Raw genomic sequence first — 21,162 nt, forward strand, 5'->3', positions numbered from 1 at the left:
AACAGAAATTCCATTACATTTAGCTAAATAATTAAAAAGTCCAGCCTAAATAAATTTCATGGTTAGTTATCTATTTACTGATGACTTATTTTTCAATTTACAAGAAAAGTAATCCCATGGATTTTGGGTGGCCAATAAGTGCTTCTTATAATTTGATAGTTGTAATTAGAACTAGGCTGATAGAAAGTAGTAGTAATAGTTCCGGTAGATAATACCTTAAGAGAGTTCCTTTTAACTAATAATGAGTTAACGCTGCTTACTTAATTTTTCACATTAATATTGTTGTGATCATCATTATTTGTATACTGCCTTGCAAATTATGGTTAAGCAGAATGATAAAAACTTCACTTCAAGTGATCGAAACAAATATGATATTTATTTTATTGATATAAAGACTGAAATACAAGCATTGCAACCAAAATACATGCAGTCTCGTTCGGGTAAAGTAGGGTACAATGTGAGAGGGTGATTATGATGGGAATTGTGTTGTATTTTACTTGGCAATTCGAAGCATGATTTGTGAAGTGGGAATTCACAGTTGGATTTTGTGCATTTGTCACAGTTTATCCTCACAGCCTAAGCAGATTAACTACTCTGTTTCTTGAACTTCAGAGAGTTCCAAGTCATGTGGGTGGCTAAAATGCTTCATTTTTTTTTAACTTTATTCGTCACATAATTTATCATCTCCACTGTTCGATTTGGATTTGGAATTGGATAATTTGGATTTCGATGCTGCTGTGATGTGGGGGAAACATCAGCATCAGGAGATGCACATTGCAAGTGCAACACGAAATCACAATCAGCGCAATAGTACAAAGATTCGTCCGAGTCCATTATGATATTGCAGATATCACAAGCAAATAGAGTATCCTTATCTTCGTACGGAGAACTAAAGCAGCTCCAACTCATGTGGATGTTTGTCAATTAGTATTGACCTTGCAATTTTGAGTTCTTCCTCCTCCTTCTCCTCCTCTTCGTCTTCTGCTTCTGCTTCTTCTTCCTCCTCTTCTTCTTCTTCTACTTCTTCTTCTTCCTCTGCCTCTTCTTCTTGATTGATTTCTTTTTCGTTCTTGATGGGTACCTCCTCTGTTTTCCTGATTACTACTGGATTTTCTCTTGGTTTGTTGCCCAACAGTTCCGGACGTTCTTGTTCGCTGACAGATTTAGAAATGGCACATTCGAGATGTGTACCAAAATCACAATCAGCACAATAATAAAACCAGTTATTAAGATCAACATTGTCGCGACAGAGATCACAAACAAAAACGGTGCTTTCATCATCGGCATCATCATAAAAAGGGGATTCAAATATGAGCACAAGATCATGATGATGGTGCTGGGACAGGAAGACAGTTTGGGGCAAAAGAGCACAGTGCATGTGGACATCGAATTCACAACGTGCACAGCTAAAACTAAAACCATTTCCAGCAGAGGCACAAGCCTTGCAAGTGTAAGAACGATTCGAGTAAGTCGGAGTTGGGAGAAGGGTCAAGTGGTGAGAAGGATGAGAAGAATGATCAAGAAAACGCGGAGCGTTGAGGCAGTTTTGGTGGAGGTAATATTGGCAGGTATTGCAGCCATAGAAATTACTAGTAATGTTTGGTTGCTCACAAGCATTGCAAGTGAGAGTTTCAGTTGGATTGACAATTGGTTTCAAGATGTGTGGATGGCTGAAGTGTTGTTTACCTTGACAAGCTCGTTTCTCTCTTCCCATTATTTTTTCCTCTAAGTGTACAATGGAATATCGAGTACTAGATATCTATGGAGCAAGTTCAGTGTTACACTAGCTAATTCGTATGACTACTCTATCATATACAATAAACCTTTTGATACGCTAGACCGAACAAACAGGGATATCTCATGGAATTATTTTATCTCATCTTCTATATGAGATAGTAATTTCACTATTTTAGTACAAATTGTGGAATAAAATAATCTCATGATTAGCTATACCTCAAATCAAACAATACGTAATAAAATTCATTTCAAATTAATTATCTTTATCCCACATATCAAACGACTCTTAGATAATAAGTTTGGCAATGAATTATTTTCGTCGAACGACTTGGTTTTCTGTTTTATTAGTCGACTCCAACAACAAGTTGGCCAATTGCAACTTCAAACGTTTATGATTCAGCATTGACTAGTCAGAGGTACGTACTATTTTTTACCAAATTTTTCTTTAAAGAAAAACTTAACAATACTTTATTAGACGATGTATCAACATTTTAGTCATAGATAAAGGCTTTGGACTCATCACCACAAGCTTTACACACAAAGTATAAGTAACATTATTGCTACATTATTAATAATATAATACAAAAGATACTTAGCTGTGTTTGACTTTATAGGTGGTCTCGTGTGTGTTATAAAAAAAAGGAAAATTGTACATAATGGCAAAATATTAATTCAAATTAAATGGTATAATCACACTTTGATTTAATTGTGCCATGTAGCAAATTGTTTGCCAGTCACCTCTCTCCTCAAACTCTCGCTCACCACTCTCCCTCTCGCGCTCGCCTCTCTCGCTTTATACAAACAGAAATGTATAAATTGTGTTTCTGTTTGTATAAAGTGAGAGAAAATTATATATACACATGCAAATACATATATCTTCGTCCTATACACTTATAATTATACAATACAAATATTCCCCTGTCCAATTCTCTTTTGTCTTTCTGTCTTTCTCGCTTTATACAAACACAGATTATATAAAATACAATGTATAATTTATGTTTGTATAAAGCGAGAGAGAGAACGATATTTGATATACAAACGTTTTATTTCGATTCAATTGTATACAAATTCAAATTTTATACAGATATACAAACACATAAAATTAAATTGAGAGACTCTCAACGATTTATACAAACGAGAGACTGACAACAATTTATACAAATGGCCTGCAAGCGAAATTATACAAATCTAAAGAGGAGCCAACGAACTATACAATTGCTTCTTTTGTACATATGTATAGCGAAATAGCCTAGTCATAGCATGTTTGCTATGGAGCGCAATTATGCAAACTTTGTTATAGCATACAAATATGAATTTTGTGTTTGCTATATGTGAAAGTTGTAGGAAGTTAATTCCACCGCAAATTTGGACAATTGATAATTTGGGAAGTCAACTGCCAATGGAAGTTACGGTAAGAGTTCATTGTTAGACTTTTTGCTCTTAGCAAGTTGGGCTTTGATTGGATCATTCATTATCATAGTATTTCACCTAACACGGAGCATTGGTGTTAGACTCTTGATGTCTCAAATCCACAAATTCTAACGGATCGCTGTGATCTTTTTAACATTTGTGGCTAAATATTCTGGTGATTCATCAAATATTTAGCCAGAAATCCTAATGATCATCCTAACTTAAACTATGCCGAAATTTCAGCAACACATCTGGGCTTCAAAATTGTTTCAAATTGATCACAAATTTTCAGGGAGAGGGGAGAAACGCAGACGGAAGTATATATCTACCCAACTTTTCTTAAATGAGGCAAAGAATATAAGGACACACCAAGTAAATTCATGCATATATTTTTCATCAATTTTTTTACACTTGTTATACAGTGTTTACACACATATAAACAACATAACACCTTTGATGTGTATAGCATTGTATAAAATGTATCAACACATCTCTAACTAAAGAGCCGAACTTCTGCAATTTTTTATTACAAAATTTGTTCAAAACCGGTCCTCCTCTCCCTCAAATGACTTTAAATTTTGTAGCAACCTCCTTAGACTACTGCCAAAGAGTCTAAAGACTCCAAATTTCTCACAAAAAAAAAAATGAAATTCAAACTCATTCCATTCCTTCAAACTTGTTTAACAATGGTGGGTTACCTTTCTAATAGGCTTTTTATCACCCAAATCTTACAAAATCAATACTCCAACCACTTTTTGATCTCCAAATACAACAAAATGAATGTCAACTAACAAGCAATAGGACTCAAAATTTTCAAATTCGACTTTGAAGATATGCGCTCAAAAATTCAACAACTGAGACAATCTAATTTTTACAAATTATACAAAAGTCCGTTATACCGGGTAAGTAAGGCAAAAACAGACTAAATGATAAATAAATTAACACCTGAATATCACAGTGCGTAAAAATCTCTTCCCATAAATTGCACATTTGTTCATTAAACCTGGGAGGTTTACTTACGCTTACGCTTGACACCCCAACTGACTTCAGGGCTTTTTTGCTTTTTGCCTTTGCTAACCCGGGCAGTTGAAGAACCTTGACCCTTTTATTAAAGAGAGGAGCAAACAATCACTTTGATAATCACAAATATAACCTTGAACTCTACAAATTCAGGAAACTGCTAAAGTCTAAACGATATAAAAGGCAGTGAGACTCTGAAGCGCAATGAACTTGATGCAAATATGGCTAGTTAATTAGTTCCACAGAATTACTGATGAGTTTCACAAAACATATGATAAGGTGAATTTTATTAAAATGTTTGCAGTAGATACAAAGAAGAGAGATGGAATTTGAGTTAAGAAACTCCTTCATTCAGCTTAGCTTCTACAATCCTATGTCAACAAGCAACAAAAGAGATCGATGCGCTTCCACTAAAACATCGACATTTGGAAGCCTAGGCAACATGATCCCAGGTAGCCAGCATTCCAATAAGGTCAATCATGGTTAGAGTCCTAAGTGATAAAAATAAGTAAACCTGAAGAAATCAATGATCTTCCCTCCTCGAGAAATTGACAATTGTGTTCATTGTTCAACTATGTCTCAATTTCAAACAAGTTAGAGTCGGTTATATGAATACTCATTATTCCATTTAAGCTCCTCTCATGTCATCATGACACCGAACAAAAATAGAAGTGCAAAATAAGTTAAATATTATAAATAAATGTAATAATAACAAAAGTCCTCTAACAAGACTAAAGCTTATTTGTTTTCATTAAAATTAAGACGTTTAAATCTAAATGTATGCCTGTATGATTAAGATGTTGTCCCTAGATTTGAACACTCAATGATTAATACTCAAAATATGAATGTGCATAATTTATTTGTTTGTAAACTTAATAAATATACAATTCAAATATAAAATAAATACAATATAAGAATAAATACATAAATTTAATACAACAAAAATTATTGTTTGATAAAAAAACATTTACGTTCGCTAGTAATGGTGGAGATGGTTTGTGGTGGCATGTGGTAGTGATGGTTGGTGATAGTTGTGATGGTGGAGGTGATTGGTGTTCTAGTGGCTAGCACGATGGTGGCGGTTGGTAGTGGTGGTGGAATTTGTCGATGTTAGTAGTTAGCGGTGGCGGTGGCAATGGTGGCGGCTGAAAATTGAGGGGTGATGTGTTGGTGGTAGTTGGCACCGATGCTAGTTGTGATTGTGGAGGTGGTTGGTAGTAGGAATTACCTAAAGCGGTGATAGTGGTTCATAATGGTGGCGGAGGTGGAGGCGACGGTGACGGTGGTGACTATGAATGTAATTATAATGATGTATTTGGCAGATGTAATAGTGACTGACAATAGTGGTTGACATCAGTGGTGGTGGTGAAATTGGTTGATGTTAGTAGTTTGCAGTGTTGGTGGTTGTGGCTGATAATGGTATTGGTGGTAGCTGGTAGTGGTTCTAATTGTGATAGTTTATAGTAGGAATTGACCTCGGTAGGTGTAGTAGTTGATAGCGGTGGCAGAGACAATGGATATAATAATAATGATGAGGTGGTACGTGTGGTCGCGGCCGAAAAGTAGTGGTTGGTATTAGTTAGTGATTGTGATAGCAGAGCTAGTTGGTGGTGGCAGTGGTGTTGGTGGTTGTGATGGCAAAGGTGGTTCTATGATGTTAGTAGTTGGCGGCGGTGGTGGTGGCTTAAGAATATGTGGTTGTTGACAATAGTGCTAGTGGTAATTGGTGATGGTGCTAGTTATGATGGTGGATGTAGTTGGTAGTAGAGATTGATCACAGTGGTAGTGGTGGTGGTAGTTACTGATTGTGGCGACGACGGAAATGACTAGTGGCAGTGATGATGACAGTGGATTAATTTAATGATGGAAGTAGTAGGTATGGTAGTGGCTGATAATAGTTGATGGCAGCGGTGGTGGTTGTTAGTGATGGTTGTGATGGTTGTGATGGAAGAGGTAGTTGGTGGTTGGCGACATCGTGGTGATTTTAATGGCAGAGGTGGTAATGGTGGTAGCGGGTGGTAGTAGTCTAGTAGACAATGTAATGGCGAAAGTTATCCACAAAAAATACATCGTAATGATATAAAAACTTTTATTCAAAATCTTAGTGATTGAGACCTATTCAGACCAAATAAGGGCTTAAATCTTAAAATAAACAAATGCATTTAAAGGTCTAAACCATTCATATTCAGACCTCCATTAAATGCAAACAAATGAGGCTTAAGTTCTATTCCCAACTAACAGATATCACCTATGTGGATCTTTTTCCTTTATTGTGTCATATCTTTAGCTAAGTTTGCATTGATGTTATCATCACAATTTGTGTTCCTTGTTCAATATAGAAAAGAAAAATAGAAAAGAGAAAAGAAACAAAGCAAAGGGCTAATCAGTCAGCATATAAAACAATATACACATATAACAAGTGTAGTAGTATTGCATCACTGTAAGATTAGAAATTTCAACCTAGAACAATACCGGCAACCTGGGATACACCAAGATTAATGGTGTTTCCAAACAAAGAGTTTCAACCCAGAACAATACTGGCAACCTGGGATACGCCAAGATTAATGGTGTTTCCAAACCAAGAGTTCCCATTAGTAATTATATTTCACATAATGGCAACATGGGCAAAGACCAAGAATGGTGTTCCCAAACCATGAGTCATGGATGTGTGTATTCTGTTACTAACCATACCTTATAACCCATACTTTTGAAAAAACAATTGGATTTTTTTCATGACAGATGGCAGTCCACAACAACATATCCAATGTAATCCTACAAGGTCTAGAGAGGGCAGTGTGTACACAACCTTACCCCTACCTTTGCGAAGGTAGAGATGGCAGTCCATAGATTGACATAAATAAGTCTCTTATCTGTTTTTTTAAGGCAGCATAGCATGAGTAAGTCACCAAATGGATGCAGATGAAATATTGTCTTCACACCATCAGTTCGCTATTTAATAAGTATGTAACAGTTACTTATGTGCACACAGCAATGTCATGAAGTGAAGATTGTGAATTAAAAAAGGGGTTGGAGGTCAATAAATCGCAGTGATGAGACTCAATGTCTCAATCCCACATAATTAAAGAGATCAAGCAGCACAGCAGAAAAGGAAGAATACCTGTTGCATTCCAACCATTAAATTAGCCACCATCTGATCTTGGATCCTTTTGTCTATTTCTACTCGCATTTGTCTGCGCTCCTCTTCCATCCGTGCTTGAAACATTTTGTCCATTTCAGCTCGCATTTGTTCACGTTCCTCTTGAAACTTACGATCCATGTCAGCTTGCATCTCTTGGCGCACACCTTCTATTGCAGAAGACAGGCTAGATCCCAAGTACTCATGTTGCATGTGGCTCTTTTTAAGAGGCGTCTTTCCATAACCTTTTCCACGGACATAGCCTGTTCTCTCGCCAAGTACAGTAGCTAAAATCTTATCTCCAGACATTGGATTCTCGTTTCGTTCATATTGCTGTTGAACCACAAGTTCCTGGATCTGGCCCTGCAGTTATGCAAAACCATTTATACTAACATATATAGAATAATAAATATGAAAAAAGGTTTATTGTTTGGCTAGCTGTGCAGGACAGACTCCTTACAAAGGAGAGAATGCAAAGACTGAATGTACCTATAGATAATACGTATTGTTGTTTATGTGACAAGCAGGCTCAGGAAACAAACAAACACTTGTTCTGGCAGTGTGAATGGATAAAGGATGTGGAACAAGGACTAGAAACATGGACAGGGATTACACTGATTGCAGGGGAGGTGAGACGGGTATTACTAACAATAAAAAGAAAGAGGTGCAATGGGTTCAAGAAGCAGATACTGGTAGCAATATTGGGGGGGGGGGGGGGGGGGGGGGGGGTGTACTACAATACTTGGAAAGTTAGGATTGGAAACAATTTAGAGGAATCTATATACAATCGGCTGAAGTGGTAACACAGATTAAGACAGACATGAAAATTAGATTAGAGTTGTTTAGTGCATCAAAGAGAGCACATAGTTGTAGAGATTCATGCATAGACTGAATTGTTAGCTATTTTTTGCCTTAGCTTGAGGCTTGATTTCCTGGCACCAGTCTGAAGGTGGTCCAGGAGTTGGGTGCTCTTTATTTTGTAGTTATGTTGATGAGTGCTGGTAATATTATTTCACAGTTGTTACCAAAAAAAAAAAATGAAAAAAGGTCAAGAATGTCCTTAAATTATGCGAAATTGAACAAAAATGTCATCCACTGATAGGTTAGTCCGAGAATGCCTCTAACATCAATACGTTGATCAAAAAATGTCCCTATTGTTACTTTCGGTCAAAAGGCCATTTTCCAAAATGTCATTTAAAAGAAAAGAAACAATATGTATATTAGGAAAAGGGTTTTTTTGACACAACAGTAACAATAAAAGCATTTTTGGACCAAACTATTAAATGAGGACATTTTTGTTCAACTTTGCATAGTTTAAAGGCATTTTTTATACTTTTCCAAATAAATATATTTAACAAAAAACTAGTGATTATGGAAAATTACGTGAATTTGTTGAGATTGTTGATCTGACCACAACAGTTCTCCTTTATCATTCTTACGCGTATGTTGGAGCTCCCAGATACGATGTGGTGGTGCCTTTTCTCCGGTAAGAGGATCTCTCTGCAATATATATTTCATATGAGAAAAACAAATGTGAGCACATAAAACGACATAAACAAATAACGAAAGTATATGATGGTTGGAATAAATGCATTTTCACCGTGGATTCCTCTACTTCTGCAAAAGACTTTGAACCACATAAATGCTTTGTTGTTTGCTTTTTCCTGTTTATTTTATTTCTCTCGCTTTTAGCCTGCAATAAAGTCAAACAGATTAAGACACCGATATTCAAATGATAATTTATCAAACATCCTCTTATCAAGTTACCTTGAACGTCTGGCTTCCAAAATATTGTATCAGAAATTCCCAATCCTCAGGCACAACATCTTTTGGCGGATGGGACAGTCTCTCCTCATCAGTATTATAACGCAAGTATTCAGCATGCAACCGAGTCTTCCACGTTCTAAAAAGCCTTTTCATAGTGCTGGCCACAAAACCTTGTAACACATTCTCTCCCCTACCACCACCTACTTCAAATTTCTCCTGAAAACATGTATGTAAGGTAATACTCCCCCTGTCCAAATTCATGTGACATTATTTCCTTTTTTATTAGTCCCAAAAAATTAGTTTTCCATATTAGTAATAATTTAACTTTAAACTTCTCATTCTACCCTTGATGAGATGATTTAGAGACACAAAATACTTATGGCTTGCTTTAAACAACGAGTTTCAAATAAAAATCTTTCATTCTTAAACTTCATATCCAGTCAAATACCATCACATAAATTGAAATGGTGGGAGTAATTTATTTATATTTTTAAGAAGGTAAGATGATTTTATAAATAAACTAACACAGAGAAAGTTATAAATGTTATCCTAGCAACATAAATAATGCAAGACATCTAAATGTTAAATATTGACAACAATGTATTACCTTCACTTTCAGCCACATTGTTTCTCCATCTTTTGCAAAAATTGTAGCCCAATCACCATCTCTAAATGAGATAGTGCTCCTCATGGTCAAGCCACAATAATTGACAATATCTCTAGCCCCCGGACCTACAGCTCTATCAATGTCATCCGGAATATGAACTGTGATTTTGCTACCATATTTGGTCTTCATTTCCACGTTTATGGATCTATATTTTCCCCTACCTTTCTTAGATTTGCTGCAAGAAACTGTGAAGCGAGAAATATAGGACAATTAGAAAACTTTACAGCAAAAGATACTATATAGAATACAAAAGAGAAATGGAAACCAGCCGTAAAAAAAATTTAAAAATTGAACTTCTTTATGTCTAAGCTAAACCAAATGATACTTATTTTTGCTTAAATCATTTCAGATGCACACTGGTCATAAGCTAATAGGATAATAGGGTTACTAGCTGAAAAGGGAAAAACATATTAGCAACACCTTTCAGAACAGTTCCAGAGCAATCCAACAGATATATGGCTGGAAAGAATTATAGGAGGATCCGAAGCTATATTTTCAAGATATGGTGGTTCTCATGTAAGGTATAGTGATATATCCAGATATCCTTTAGTTTAACAGTGTATCAACAATTTCAACAAAATGATGACTCAAATATATAGTTCCTTTTCATAATTGTCCCTGCTATAGATATGATGTATAGCTCATCCTGTTGACATGCTATACCAAGAAGAAACTTGATTATTACAAGAAATTAAGTGTTATGCCAGCACACCACAAGAGTAGATAACAGCATCAAGAAGCACAAATTTCAGAGAAGATATTGCTCACTTCTTCGTCACTATATGAATGCTAAGTTTAAAGATATAGATGAACAACCTGAGAAGGAACTGTTAATAAAGGAATAGGAATAGGAATGGTATATAGAATCCTACTTGAATAAAGATTGTAATGTAGTGTCTATAAATAGGGCTTAGTTTAATAATGTAGATACACAATTCAATAATATTTTCCTCTTGTATTAAGAAAAGTATCATTGTGCATCATTCCAGCGAAAACAGCTGTCACTGTGCAGTTTTCCAGTGACCTAAGCAGCTGTCCGAGTGATCAGCTTGGAGATATCTTCACCAAGTCTCTCACCGGTCCTCATATTAGTTACATCGGTAACAAGCTCAGTACATGTGACTTGTATGCATCAGCTTGAGGGGGAGTGTTAGAATAAGAATAGGATTAGTAAATAGAATCCTACTTAAATAAGGATTGCAATGTAGTGTCTATAGATAGGGCTCCGTATCATAATGTAGATACACAATTCAATAGAAATTTTCTCTTGTATTTTTCATAGGAACAAATCTTACTTGATGGCTATTTAGCAATGATTAAGAGACCTTAACTTTTGCAATAATTTTGAGGAGGTCCTTCAGTTGTTTAATTAGCTAGGCTTCTGTTACTACCCAACTGATAACTAACAAATCTATCTTTTTGTAACATCCAGTACTATTGCGCACAAACTTTGGTAGCTAGGTCCATGATTTTTCCCAGCAGCATAGTCAATATCTCTGAAAAATAAATATTGGATGTAGTAGTGTGGCAGAATCCCAATGTTATCTGGTCAAAGCCTCACCCATCCTACCCAGATTTCATTGCATCTATATATGTGGGTATTGCATTATCATTATAGATATTCAAGTGTTGTCTTATAATGGAGCAAAAGTCAGCCATGCCAATTACAAAGGCTATGCAAGATGATGGATGATGAAGAAAACTCACACATCAGAAGCTAGATCTGAAGTCTATGGGACACTTACGTAGGCAGTGCATAAGTAAATGAGGTTAGAGCAGGAGCGGAGCTACGGTGGTGTCAGGTGTCCAGTTGGACACACTTCGTCGGAAAATTACACTAATATGGGTCAAATTATACTTATTTTGGTATATATAGTATTTTGAACACCCTCGGAACCAATGGAGACCCATAGCGCACAGTGGAAAGGGTATGCACTGAACTTACACAGCGGTGACCATGTTCGATTGCTTGCGTCCATATTTTGCTTTTTTTTATTGTGGGCTGCTTAAAATCTGTAAGATATTTAAAAATGCACAACTTTGACGTGAAGTGAGCAGTACCTCAATTGGGTGCAGAAGTATGCAAGCAAGATCGAATCCCTATAGAACTACTTCTTTTAAAAAATTTACTGTCCGAAGTTTGGACACCCTTCATGAAATTTCTGGCTACGCCACTGGGTTAGAGGGTAATAGTCTTTGTACATTACTATATTTATATGGAGAAGGGTCAGACCCACTACTCACCGAGTTTCGAACCGTGAGCTAGTGGATTTGTCAGTTATCAAATAAAAATTAGTATGTTATACATCCATGAAGATTCTCATGACAGCATCATCTTATCAAAACATAATTGTACAACAATGTAGTACATAATAGACTCTACGAAATTGGCCAAGGACATTGAACGAGCAACAGAATACTAAAATGTGGTTGAAAAAACTAAATGAACAATACAAGTAAAAATTGCATAATAGTACAACAGAGAAGAGGGAAACAGACCACTTAGAAGTATTGAAATGCAAGAAAACTAACCTTCATCGTTATTTAAATTCTCTGAAGAGGGATGTACACTTCCTTCCATATTCCTTGATAATTGTGACCCCGACAATTGTCTTTGACTTGTTCCAGGGGTCCGAAAGCCTGGAGAAGTACACTGAATTGCTTCAGGAATCCCTGCTGGTTGTGCTTGTGGCTGAGATGCTTGATCAAGTGTAGGTCTATGTGATGGATTAATATTTACGGATGACACCACTGCAAAATTATCACGTACTCCTTCAACATTACCACGCCCACGGCCCCTTCCACCTCGCCGACCTCTACCTCTACCTCGTGCAAATCTTGCCATTTCTACAACATCACATAAAAAGTATAAAAAGATTCAAAAATTTTACTCCCTCTGTACACTTTTACTTGTCCACTATTCCAAAAATAGATTTTCACTTTTAGTTGTCATGTCACTTTTAACATATCAAGAAAAGACATTTATATTTTTCCATGTTTTACCCTTAGCATTAATTACTTATTCACCAAATTATTTTTCAAGACCTGATACTAAACATCAATTAATAAGGGTAGTGTGGTAAAATAGTCATGTCAATTGTTGTTTTCTTAATGAATGTGTCAAGTCCAAACGTGACAAGTAAAAAGCAAACAGAGGGAGTATAGTATTGAAAGCATAAAAAGTAAAATAATGAGAAGTGGATCCAAAGGAAGTTTGATGTGCCCTATACTAAGAAGTAAGAACCCAATTATCAGACAGCAGGAACAGCAAGGTTAAATACATTGACAAACAAGTTGAGTCCATCAGAAAATTCATAGGCCCAATATATTTCTGGCAATTGAGAACAGATAAGTGTATGCACTTAGGCCAAAGTCCTTCCAAGAGACAAGGAAAACGGTTCACTGATATGTTGCTCAGACTTTTCAAAAATGCCGACAGGTGTGTGTCGGATCCCTCCAATATTGATGCATTTTCAGAGGACCTAACACAGGTCCATCAACATTTTGGAGAGACTGAGCAAGATATTTCACTCAGGCTCATGTGTCAATTATTTGGCGGACTATTAATAAAACTTCCAATGGCTTTGTAAAGGAGACAGTCGATTGAGACACGTTATTCAAAAGAGTACACAAAATGACATAACATCAATTTCTGAAAATCTTATTTAGAATATGGACTTGCTGTTATTAGGTTAACTCCCCTTATTGCAATTGTTTACTAGTTCTCTGTTATTATCCTCCTTTATATGACTTTATCTTATCATGCACAGTCCATCTACAACAAGACTATTTTTTATCATTTGCAAGTGAACAGAGGCCAGGTTGCTTCGTAGCCAAGGTTGGTTTCTTTGAGCCATTTCTGGTTTTTTTAGTGCTGTCAGGTGATGAACTTCTATGACTCGGAGAGAAGACTTACCAAAAGGTGCATAGACTAACTCAATAGCAGTTCCAGAACAACTGCCAGCAAATGTTATCTTCTGGTTATCTGCGGACTAAATAGGAAACTACTACATCAGGGAAAACATAGTATCCTCGTAGTTGGAATACCATATTCCATGACAAAGGAAATTACTCCTTATTTTCTTTTCTTCTGCTTCTTAAGCAATGGTGTGGACAAAGTGTAAGCCAAACAGACTTCTGTGTGATACAAAATGCATGTGAATGCGGGAGATACAGTAAAAGTTACATCCAGACAAAGATAAGATTGGAGAGATCACTAAGGTTATCAAGCACAGCGGCAAGGTTGTGGTAAGTGACGTGAACTTGAAAAATATGGCTAGTACAAATTAATTAGTCCTTGTGAAAAAAGTAATTGTTCAAGAGTGGTGCTTTCAGATTCAAGTTCATTACCAGCTTAAACATGATGCCTTGCTCAAAAGTCAAAAGAGCAGAAGGTAGCCAGTCAGGTGGGACATAAAACACTTGAGATGAAGACAATTTTTAGAAATAAAAATTACTATGTTTCAACATTATTCATAAGGCAACAAGTATATTTTAATTGGTAATAGAAGACCATTGAGATTATCCATGACATAATTGTCTGAATTGCAGTTATTTGACCCCTGAGTTGTGCCTACTGATCATAGAGTAGCATTCTTCTCCTTATTGTGGGTCACTCGGGAACAAGCAGCAAATAGAACTCATCCCAATTTGACTGAAGAGGGTAGAGTTCACTGTACCATCCTTCAATCAATTAGAAAGTCCCAAAACTTCCTTTTTGCTTTTTTTACTTCATCAGTTTAAAATATTTCCAGTGTTTAGATAAAAGATCACTTTTTTTAAAACTAGAAATGTAACAAAGTGTGGGGGTGACTGGTGGGAGAGCTTAGCTAAAAGTACTGATATCAAACATACATAATAATTCCTATTTAATAAATATTCAAAGAAGAACATTTTGCTCAAACAATAGTAAGTAGTAATTGCAACTGCCCTTCCCTCATGTTTAAGGTTTAAACAATTCTAAGCAATATTCTGGAATCGTGATGCTTGAAAAAAAAAACACATGCAAGAATCAGTAGCGATTGAAATTTATTGATTTTCATTTGAGCAAATGGGGACAAATGAGGGTTAGGGTTTCGGAAGCAACCAACACTTCAGCAAATCTTGGCACTAAAATCTCATAACTCACAGGATTTTTTTTGCTCAACAAGCCCAATTCGAAATAAAATTTTACATAATAGATGAAAAAAAACACCTATGAGACAAAACAAGATGAATGAAAATCTACCTTATACACTTCTTCACGCTTAAAGTATGCCCAGAGAATTGGAAGCAACCCTCGAAATCTGATTTTGTGTCACAAGAGGTGATGGTGACGACGACGACGACAAGTTTAAGGCGAATTGGGGGCTTTATATCACTCTCCTCTTTCTAAAGGAAAAAAGGGAAAAAGACAAGAAATGGTGGCGACCTAGTCACCATAAATAGGTTATGTGGCGATTCAATGGTTGCCACAACAGTTTTTCACACCAAAAAAGCTCTTTAAGGATCGAATTTGGTGGGAACCTTTTTTTTTTTTTTTTCTTAATAATTTATGTATAATATACATTTGGAACTTTTGAAATTTGTATCGTTCATTCTATGCGTATTCAAACGAAAATTTGTACAAAAATTAAACTACGTAAATATAATAAGAAAATAAAAGCTAAATTGGAAGGCTATGAATTAGCGTTGAATTATAAATTAATGATTTATCTTGATGATGGTTTAAGATTGAGTAGATAACAGGTCGAATTTGGATAATTTATTCAATTCGGATCATGAAGTTTTTCTAATTTAAATTTCAAAAAGAAATTAACGCAATGGGGTCTATCCAACTTCAACCAGGGCGGAGTTACAGTGGAGACCCTCGTCGGAAAATTATATAGTATAAATATGTCAAATTCTTCATTTAAAGGATATATATTTAAAATTGGACACCCTTGACAAAAGTTATACATGTGACATAATGGTAATGAATGTCCATTTTAATGAAGAAGTTTTAGGTTCGAACAATAAAAAAATTGGCTCCGCCACTGACTTCACCTTCACTGAATTTCGATAAGAATGATATGTTAGGAAATTAAGTAAAGGTTAATGCGGGTTATATTTAGTCAACTTCACCTTGAATGTTAAGTTGTTAAGTTATTTTAGGAAATTAAGTAAAGGTTAATGCGGGTGATATTCAGCCAACTTGCCCTTCACTAATGTTTAGTTATTTTGGGATGAAAAATAAGTTCAATGATTTATTACAATTATATTTTTAGTTGAGTTATCTTTTTCTAATTAATTTCTTGATTTTGTCATTTATCGCTTTAAATAAAATTAACTTTTGAAACATAGAGTCTCCAAGCCAATTCAAGCTATTAATGTTTTTTGAATAGCTTCCCTCGATATATATAATCTCTAAAATGTAGTAAGCAACTATTCTTAGCTCTTAATTCTTTCATAAGAAAAGACATGTCTTTCTTCAATTTCACTAGTAAATAGTAATAGTGAAGACAGCTGATCTTTCTTTTTAATTTTATTATGATCTATTAACCGATGATAATTAAATTCATAAACCACTAAATTTGAATTAGGTGGGTTTTTTTTAGGAAACTTATATAAATGACTATAATTAGGAGTTAATATCATATTTCTTTAGCTATAGTTATCATAATTATCGTAAGTTATATGTATTATGGTAATAGTATTATATTCTATGTATTTAAAAAAAAATTGTATAAAGTATACAGTTCCAAATTTGGGGCATTAAAAAGGCAAAATCTGCTTTTAATAATGGCAATTCCTTAAGTCAGGGCAATTTGAATTCGCATACTTCCCATTATTAAGCAAACCTCTAAAATTACTCATTCAACAACTAGGACGTTGGTATTCTCATCTCTCCAAAATAAAAATTGAAATACAATTTATTTGTTTTTCAGTTTTCACCATTATTTTTTTGTGAGATTTGATACAGGTATTTCCAAATTCAATTTTAATGGAATTCGTTTTTTACTTATATTACATGCATTCAAATGTGTGGAAATCAATATATTCACTATCAATTACTGAGATTTTTATTGTGCAATATGAAGTTATGGACATAATGAAGGAGAAAAATTACAAGAATGTATCTTGATATGAAAGGAGATTTGGAAAAAATACCAATGATCTAACATAATGAAGGAGAAAAATTACAAGAACCATAAAAGGCGCCTGTAATGAGTATAACAACATATAATAGTGAAATTGTTATTTAATAGTATTAAATTATATCTAAATATAATAAATATTTTAAAACTATAGCTATAAAAATTAAATAAATATCATTGTTTGCTATGTTAGTTTTTTGTTCAAGGTTGAGAAAATATATTCATATATAGAGGCCAAAACAGACTTACAAAAGAATAGTTCATTAAAGGTTAGAAACAGAAGTAGATATAGAAATATACAAGAAATACATTCAAAAGAGGGGTAGAACTAGTTCGAGTTTTAGTTTCGCTATATTGCTCGCTCATCGGAAGTCTCGAAGTCTCATTGTGGTGGTGATATAGTTCGCTCCAACTAGCTTGTCTTGTCTCGGCTTGCTGCTCCAAAAAGGTATATTCTTTTACCTTTCTCATTTCTCTATTCGTTTTGAAGTAAGAATGATCTAAACTAATGTATATGAATTGGCAAGATATTATTCTAAATTCGTTTCTTAGTTTTGATATGGCTTAATCTTATTTTGCAGGTGGGCTGAATCAATATGCTCAAGATGGTCTATTGCTCATTCAATCGCAATTTTGAGTGTGCCAGCTCTGTGTTCTATTGTTTCATTATTTATTTGTGTTTTGGTTGTCTCCTTTGTTGTTTCAATTTGGTTGTAGCAGTTTCTCATCCGGACAATATCGCAAAACTTGTCTCTGTTTCTTGCACAACTTGAATGTTGTCTTTGTCTTGTTTATGTCAGCTAGCAATGTAATGTTGGTACCGTAATCGTGTTTCAATTTGGCATACATGCGTACTGATAGTTCATTTCCAAAACGTGTCTATCTAATTTACATGTTGGAGTTGTTTTGGTTTCAAAATGCTATTGAGAACTTGACTGTCTTCTTTATTTCAAAGTGTAGCTTGATTTGTATCGGGTGTCGTTTATTAGTCAAACAATCTGGAAACTTCAATAGATATTGTGGTCATCCTTCTTTTTTCTTTGTATCAAATTTCAGTTTGGTATATAGGTTAGTCTCTTTGCATTTAAAGGTTAAAAGAAAGAAAAAATGAAGTGGTTTCTCAATAGGCTTCGCTGCTCGATTTTGTTCTAATTAGTTTTAAGTTTAGTGTGCCTTTAAATGCATGCTTTATGTGACGTTTTTCTTGAAAATTGATATGTTCTTCTTTATAGAAAAAAAGAGTTGTTTATATATTTCATTCTGTAGATTTTGGGTTGCACGCTTTCTTTCACACTAACTATTGATTAAACATAATTATTTGTTTTGGTATCAACATTTTTGTATATGCAAAATATTTGTCAATCCAAAAGCATGAAATTGAAGGTTAATGTTGATAGGAAGATAAAAATATGTTCAGAGGGATAAAAGGTGCAACGCTAGTATACGATATGTCCATATTAGAAGGTTTTAAGTCCTTGATTTCTTTTCTTCTTTTGAGTTGTACCTATTCACTTGATTAATAAAATATTCTACTAATCATAAAAAAAAAAACAATAGAAGGTTAAAATACATTTGAAACTTTTAAAATGGTGGCGACCTAGTCACCATAAATAGTTTATGTGGCAATTCAATGGTTGCCACAACAATTTTTCATACCAAAAAAGCTTTTTACGGATCGGATTTGGTGGGAACCCTTTTTTTTTTCTTAATAATTTATGTATAATAATACATTTGAAACTTTAAAAAATTGTATTGTTCATTCTATGCGTATTCAAACGAAAATTTGCACAACAATTAAACTACGTAAATATAATGAGAAAATAAAAGATACATTGGAAGGCAATGAATTAGCGTTGGATTATAAATTAATGATTTTGCTTGATGATGGTTTAAGATTGAGCAGATAACATGTCGAATTTGGAAAATTTATTTAATTCAGATCATAAAGTTTTTCTAATTTGAATTTCAAAAAGAAACTAATGCAATGGGGTCTATCTAACCTCACCCAGGGCGGAGCTATAGTAGACACCCTTCGTCGGAAAATTACGTTATGTGTATATATATATATAAATATATATATATGTCAAATTCTACTTTTAAAGGATATATTTAAAGTTGGACACCCTTGACAAAAGTTATACATGTGGCGTAGTGATAATGGATGTCCATTTTAATGAAGAAGTTTTAAGTTCGAATAATAAAAGATTTTGCTCCGCAACTGACTTCACCTTCATCTGAATTTCTATAAGAATGATGATATGTTAGAAAATTAAGTAAAGGTTAATGCGGGTGGTATTCAGCCTACTTTACCTTCACTAATGTTTAGTTATTTTGGGTTTGAAAAATAAGTTTGATGATTTATTGCAATTATATTTTTAGTTGAGTGACTTTTTTCTAATTAATTTCATAATTTTGTCATTTATCGCTTTAAATAAAATTAACTTTTGAAACATAAAGTGTCCAAACTAATTCAAGTTATTAATGTTTTTTGAATATCTTTTCTCGATATATTAACATCTGAAATACTATATATAATCTCTAAATGTAGTAAGCAATTATTTTTAGCTATTACTCCCGTCCTACAACTATAGTTATTCACTATATTATTTGGAGATATCGATCAGTTCCTAATTTATCCTTATCATTAATTATAGTTATTTAATTTTATTATTATATTTTTCAACACATTGTATTTATTATTATTCAAAGGATGATATAATAAAATTACCCTTGTATTTATAGTTTCTTAAGGGGTGTGCCAAGTCAATACTCCCTTTGTCCCTAATTACTTGTCCACTTTTTCTTTTTTTTAGTTGTCCCTAATTACTTGTCTATTTTGACAAATCAAGAAAGGACAATTTTTTCTACCTATTATACCCTCAATTAATTACTTTGAAAAATGTAGAACTTTTTGAAAACCTTAAGTTTTTAATCCATCCACTTCATAATTAATAGGGGTAAAATAGTAAACTCTATATGTCAATAATTGTTTTCTTAATAGGTATGTCAATTTAAAAATGAACAAATAATTAGAGAAAAAGAGAGTAGTTGACAACTATTGTTAGACAGATAGAGTATTTCTTTCATAAGAAAAGATATGTCTTTCTTCAATTTCACTAGTACTAGGGAAGACAACTGATCTTTCTTGTTAATTTTACTATGATCTACAACCTAATGATAATTAATTCATAGACCACTAAATTTGAATTAGATGGTTGTTTTTTTCTCAAAAACTTACATAAATGACTATAGTTTAGGAGTTATCATATTTCTTTTGCTATAGTTATCATAATTACGTATATAGCTATATGTATTATGGTAATACTATTATATTCTATGTATTCAATTTTTATTTTTTTTGTATACTAGTACACAGTTCCAAATTTAGGGCATTAAAAAAGGAAAAAAACTGTTTTTAAAATGGTAATTCCTTGAGTCAGGGCAATTTGAATTCGCATACTTCCCATTATTAAACAAACATCTAAAGTTACTCATTCAACAATTAGGACGTTGGTATTCTCATCTCTCTCAAAAAAATAAAATTGAAATACAATTTGCTTTGTTGTCCAATTTTCACCATTGTTTCTTTCTGAGATTTAATACATATATTTTCAAATTTGATTTAATGGAATTCATTTTTCAAATTCGAAGAAGTCAAACAAAGACTATCCATGTATCAAAATGTATCCAAATATTTCAAAAAATACATGTATTAATAACTAAATGTATCCAAATATTAAAAAAATAAAAACAAATACATGTATTAATAACTAAATGTATCCATTTATCAAAAAAAAAAATTACTATCAAACAGTACAAAGTATACTTGCACTCAAATGTGTAGAAATCAATATATTAACTGTCAATAACTTAGATTTGTATTGTGCAACACAAAATGAAGTTATAAATATCATTGTGCTACAAAATGTTTGAAGATTTTGAAAGTTCAACACTTTCTTTTTTTTTCGTAACATATATTGACCCTTAATTTGAAGAGGGAAAAAAAATATAAGTGATCTAGGGTAATAAAAGAGAAAAATCATAAGGAATAATTATCATAAAAAGCGCTTGTAAGGAGTATAATAACATGTAATAGTGAAATTTTTATTTAATATTAAATTATATCAAAACATAATAAATATCTTAAACTATAGATATAAACATTAAATAAATATCTTTTCTTTTTCTTTTTAACCCTCCTTAGGAGCTCCCACCTCTTTTGCTCCCTTGATGACTCGAACTCGCACCTTTGGGTTGGAAGTGAGGGGTGCTTACCATTCGAGCAACTCCCTCTCGTCTTTGCTATGTCA

General features: G+C 33.7%; 2 protein-coding genes across 2 annotated transcripts; both read right to left on the bottom strand.

Moving 5' to 3' along the window:
- Window positions 1–645: 645 nt before the first annotated feature.
- LOC125833565 (uncharacterized) lies at window positions 646–1,714 on the bottom strand. Its single transcript, XM_049512723.1, has 2 exons — window positions 1,022–1,714; window positions 646–870 (listed from the first exon to the last, which is right to left on the bottom strand). The coding sequence occupies exons 1-2, from the start codon at window positions 1,712–1,714 to the stop codon at window positions 646–648; spliced, it is 918 nt and encodes a 305-aa protein (XP_049368680.1).
- A 2,214-nt stretch (window positions 1,715–3,928) lies between these two features.
- LOC125833680 (uncharacterized) lies at window positions 3,929–12,616 on the bottom strand. Its single transcript, XM_049512847.1, has 7 exons — window positions 12,270–12,616; window positions 9,678–9,922; window positions 9,071–9,286; window positions 8,904–8,996; window positions 8,687–8,803; window positions 7,286–7,666; window positions 3,929–4,249 (listed from the first exon to the last, which is right to left on the bottom strand). The coding sequence occupies exons 1-7, from the start codon at window positions 12,580–12,582 to the stop codon at window positions 4,160–4,162; spliced, it is 1,455 nt and encodes a 484-aa protein (XP_049368804.1). The 5' UTR covers window positions 12,583–12,616; the 3' UTR covers window positions 3,929–4,159.
- Between the last annotated feature and the right edge of the window lie 8,546 nt (window positions 12,617–21,162).

This window comes from Solanum verrucosum, unplaced genomic scaffold, assembly GCF_900185275.1.
Source record: "Solanum verrucosum unplaced genomic scaffold, falcon-dt-bn FXZP01000307.1, whole genome shotgun sequence".
Taxonomy (NCBI): Eukaryota; Viridiplantae; Streptophyta; class Magnoliopsida; order Solanales; family Solanaceae; genus Solanum; species Solanum verrucosum.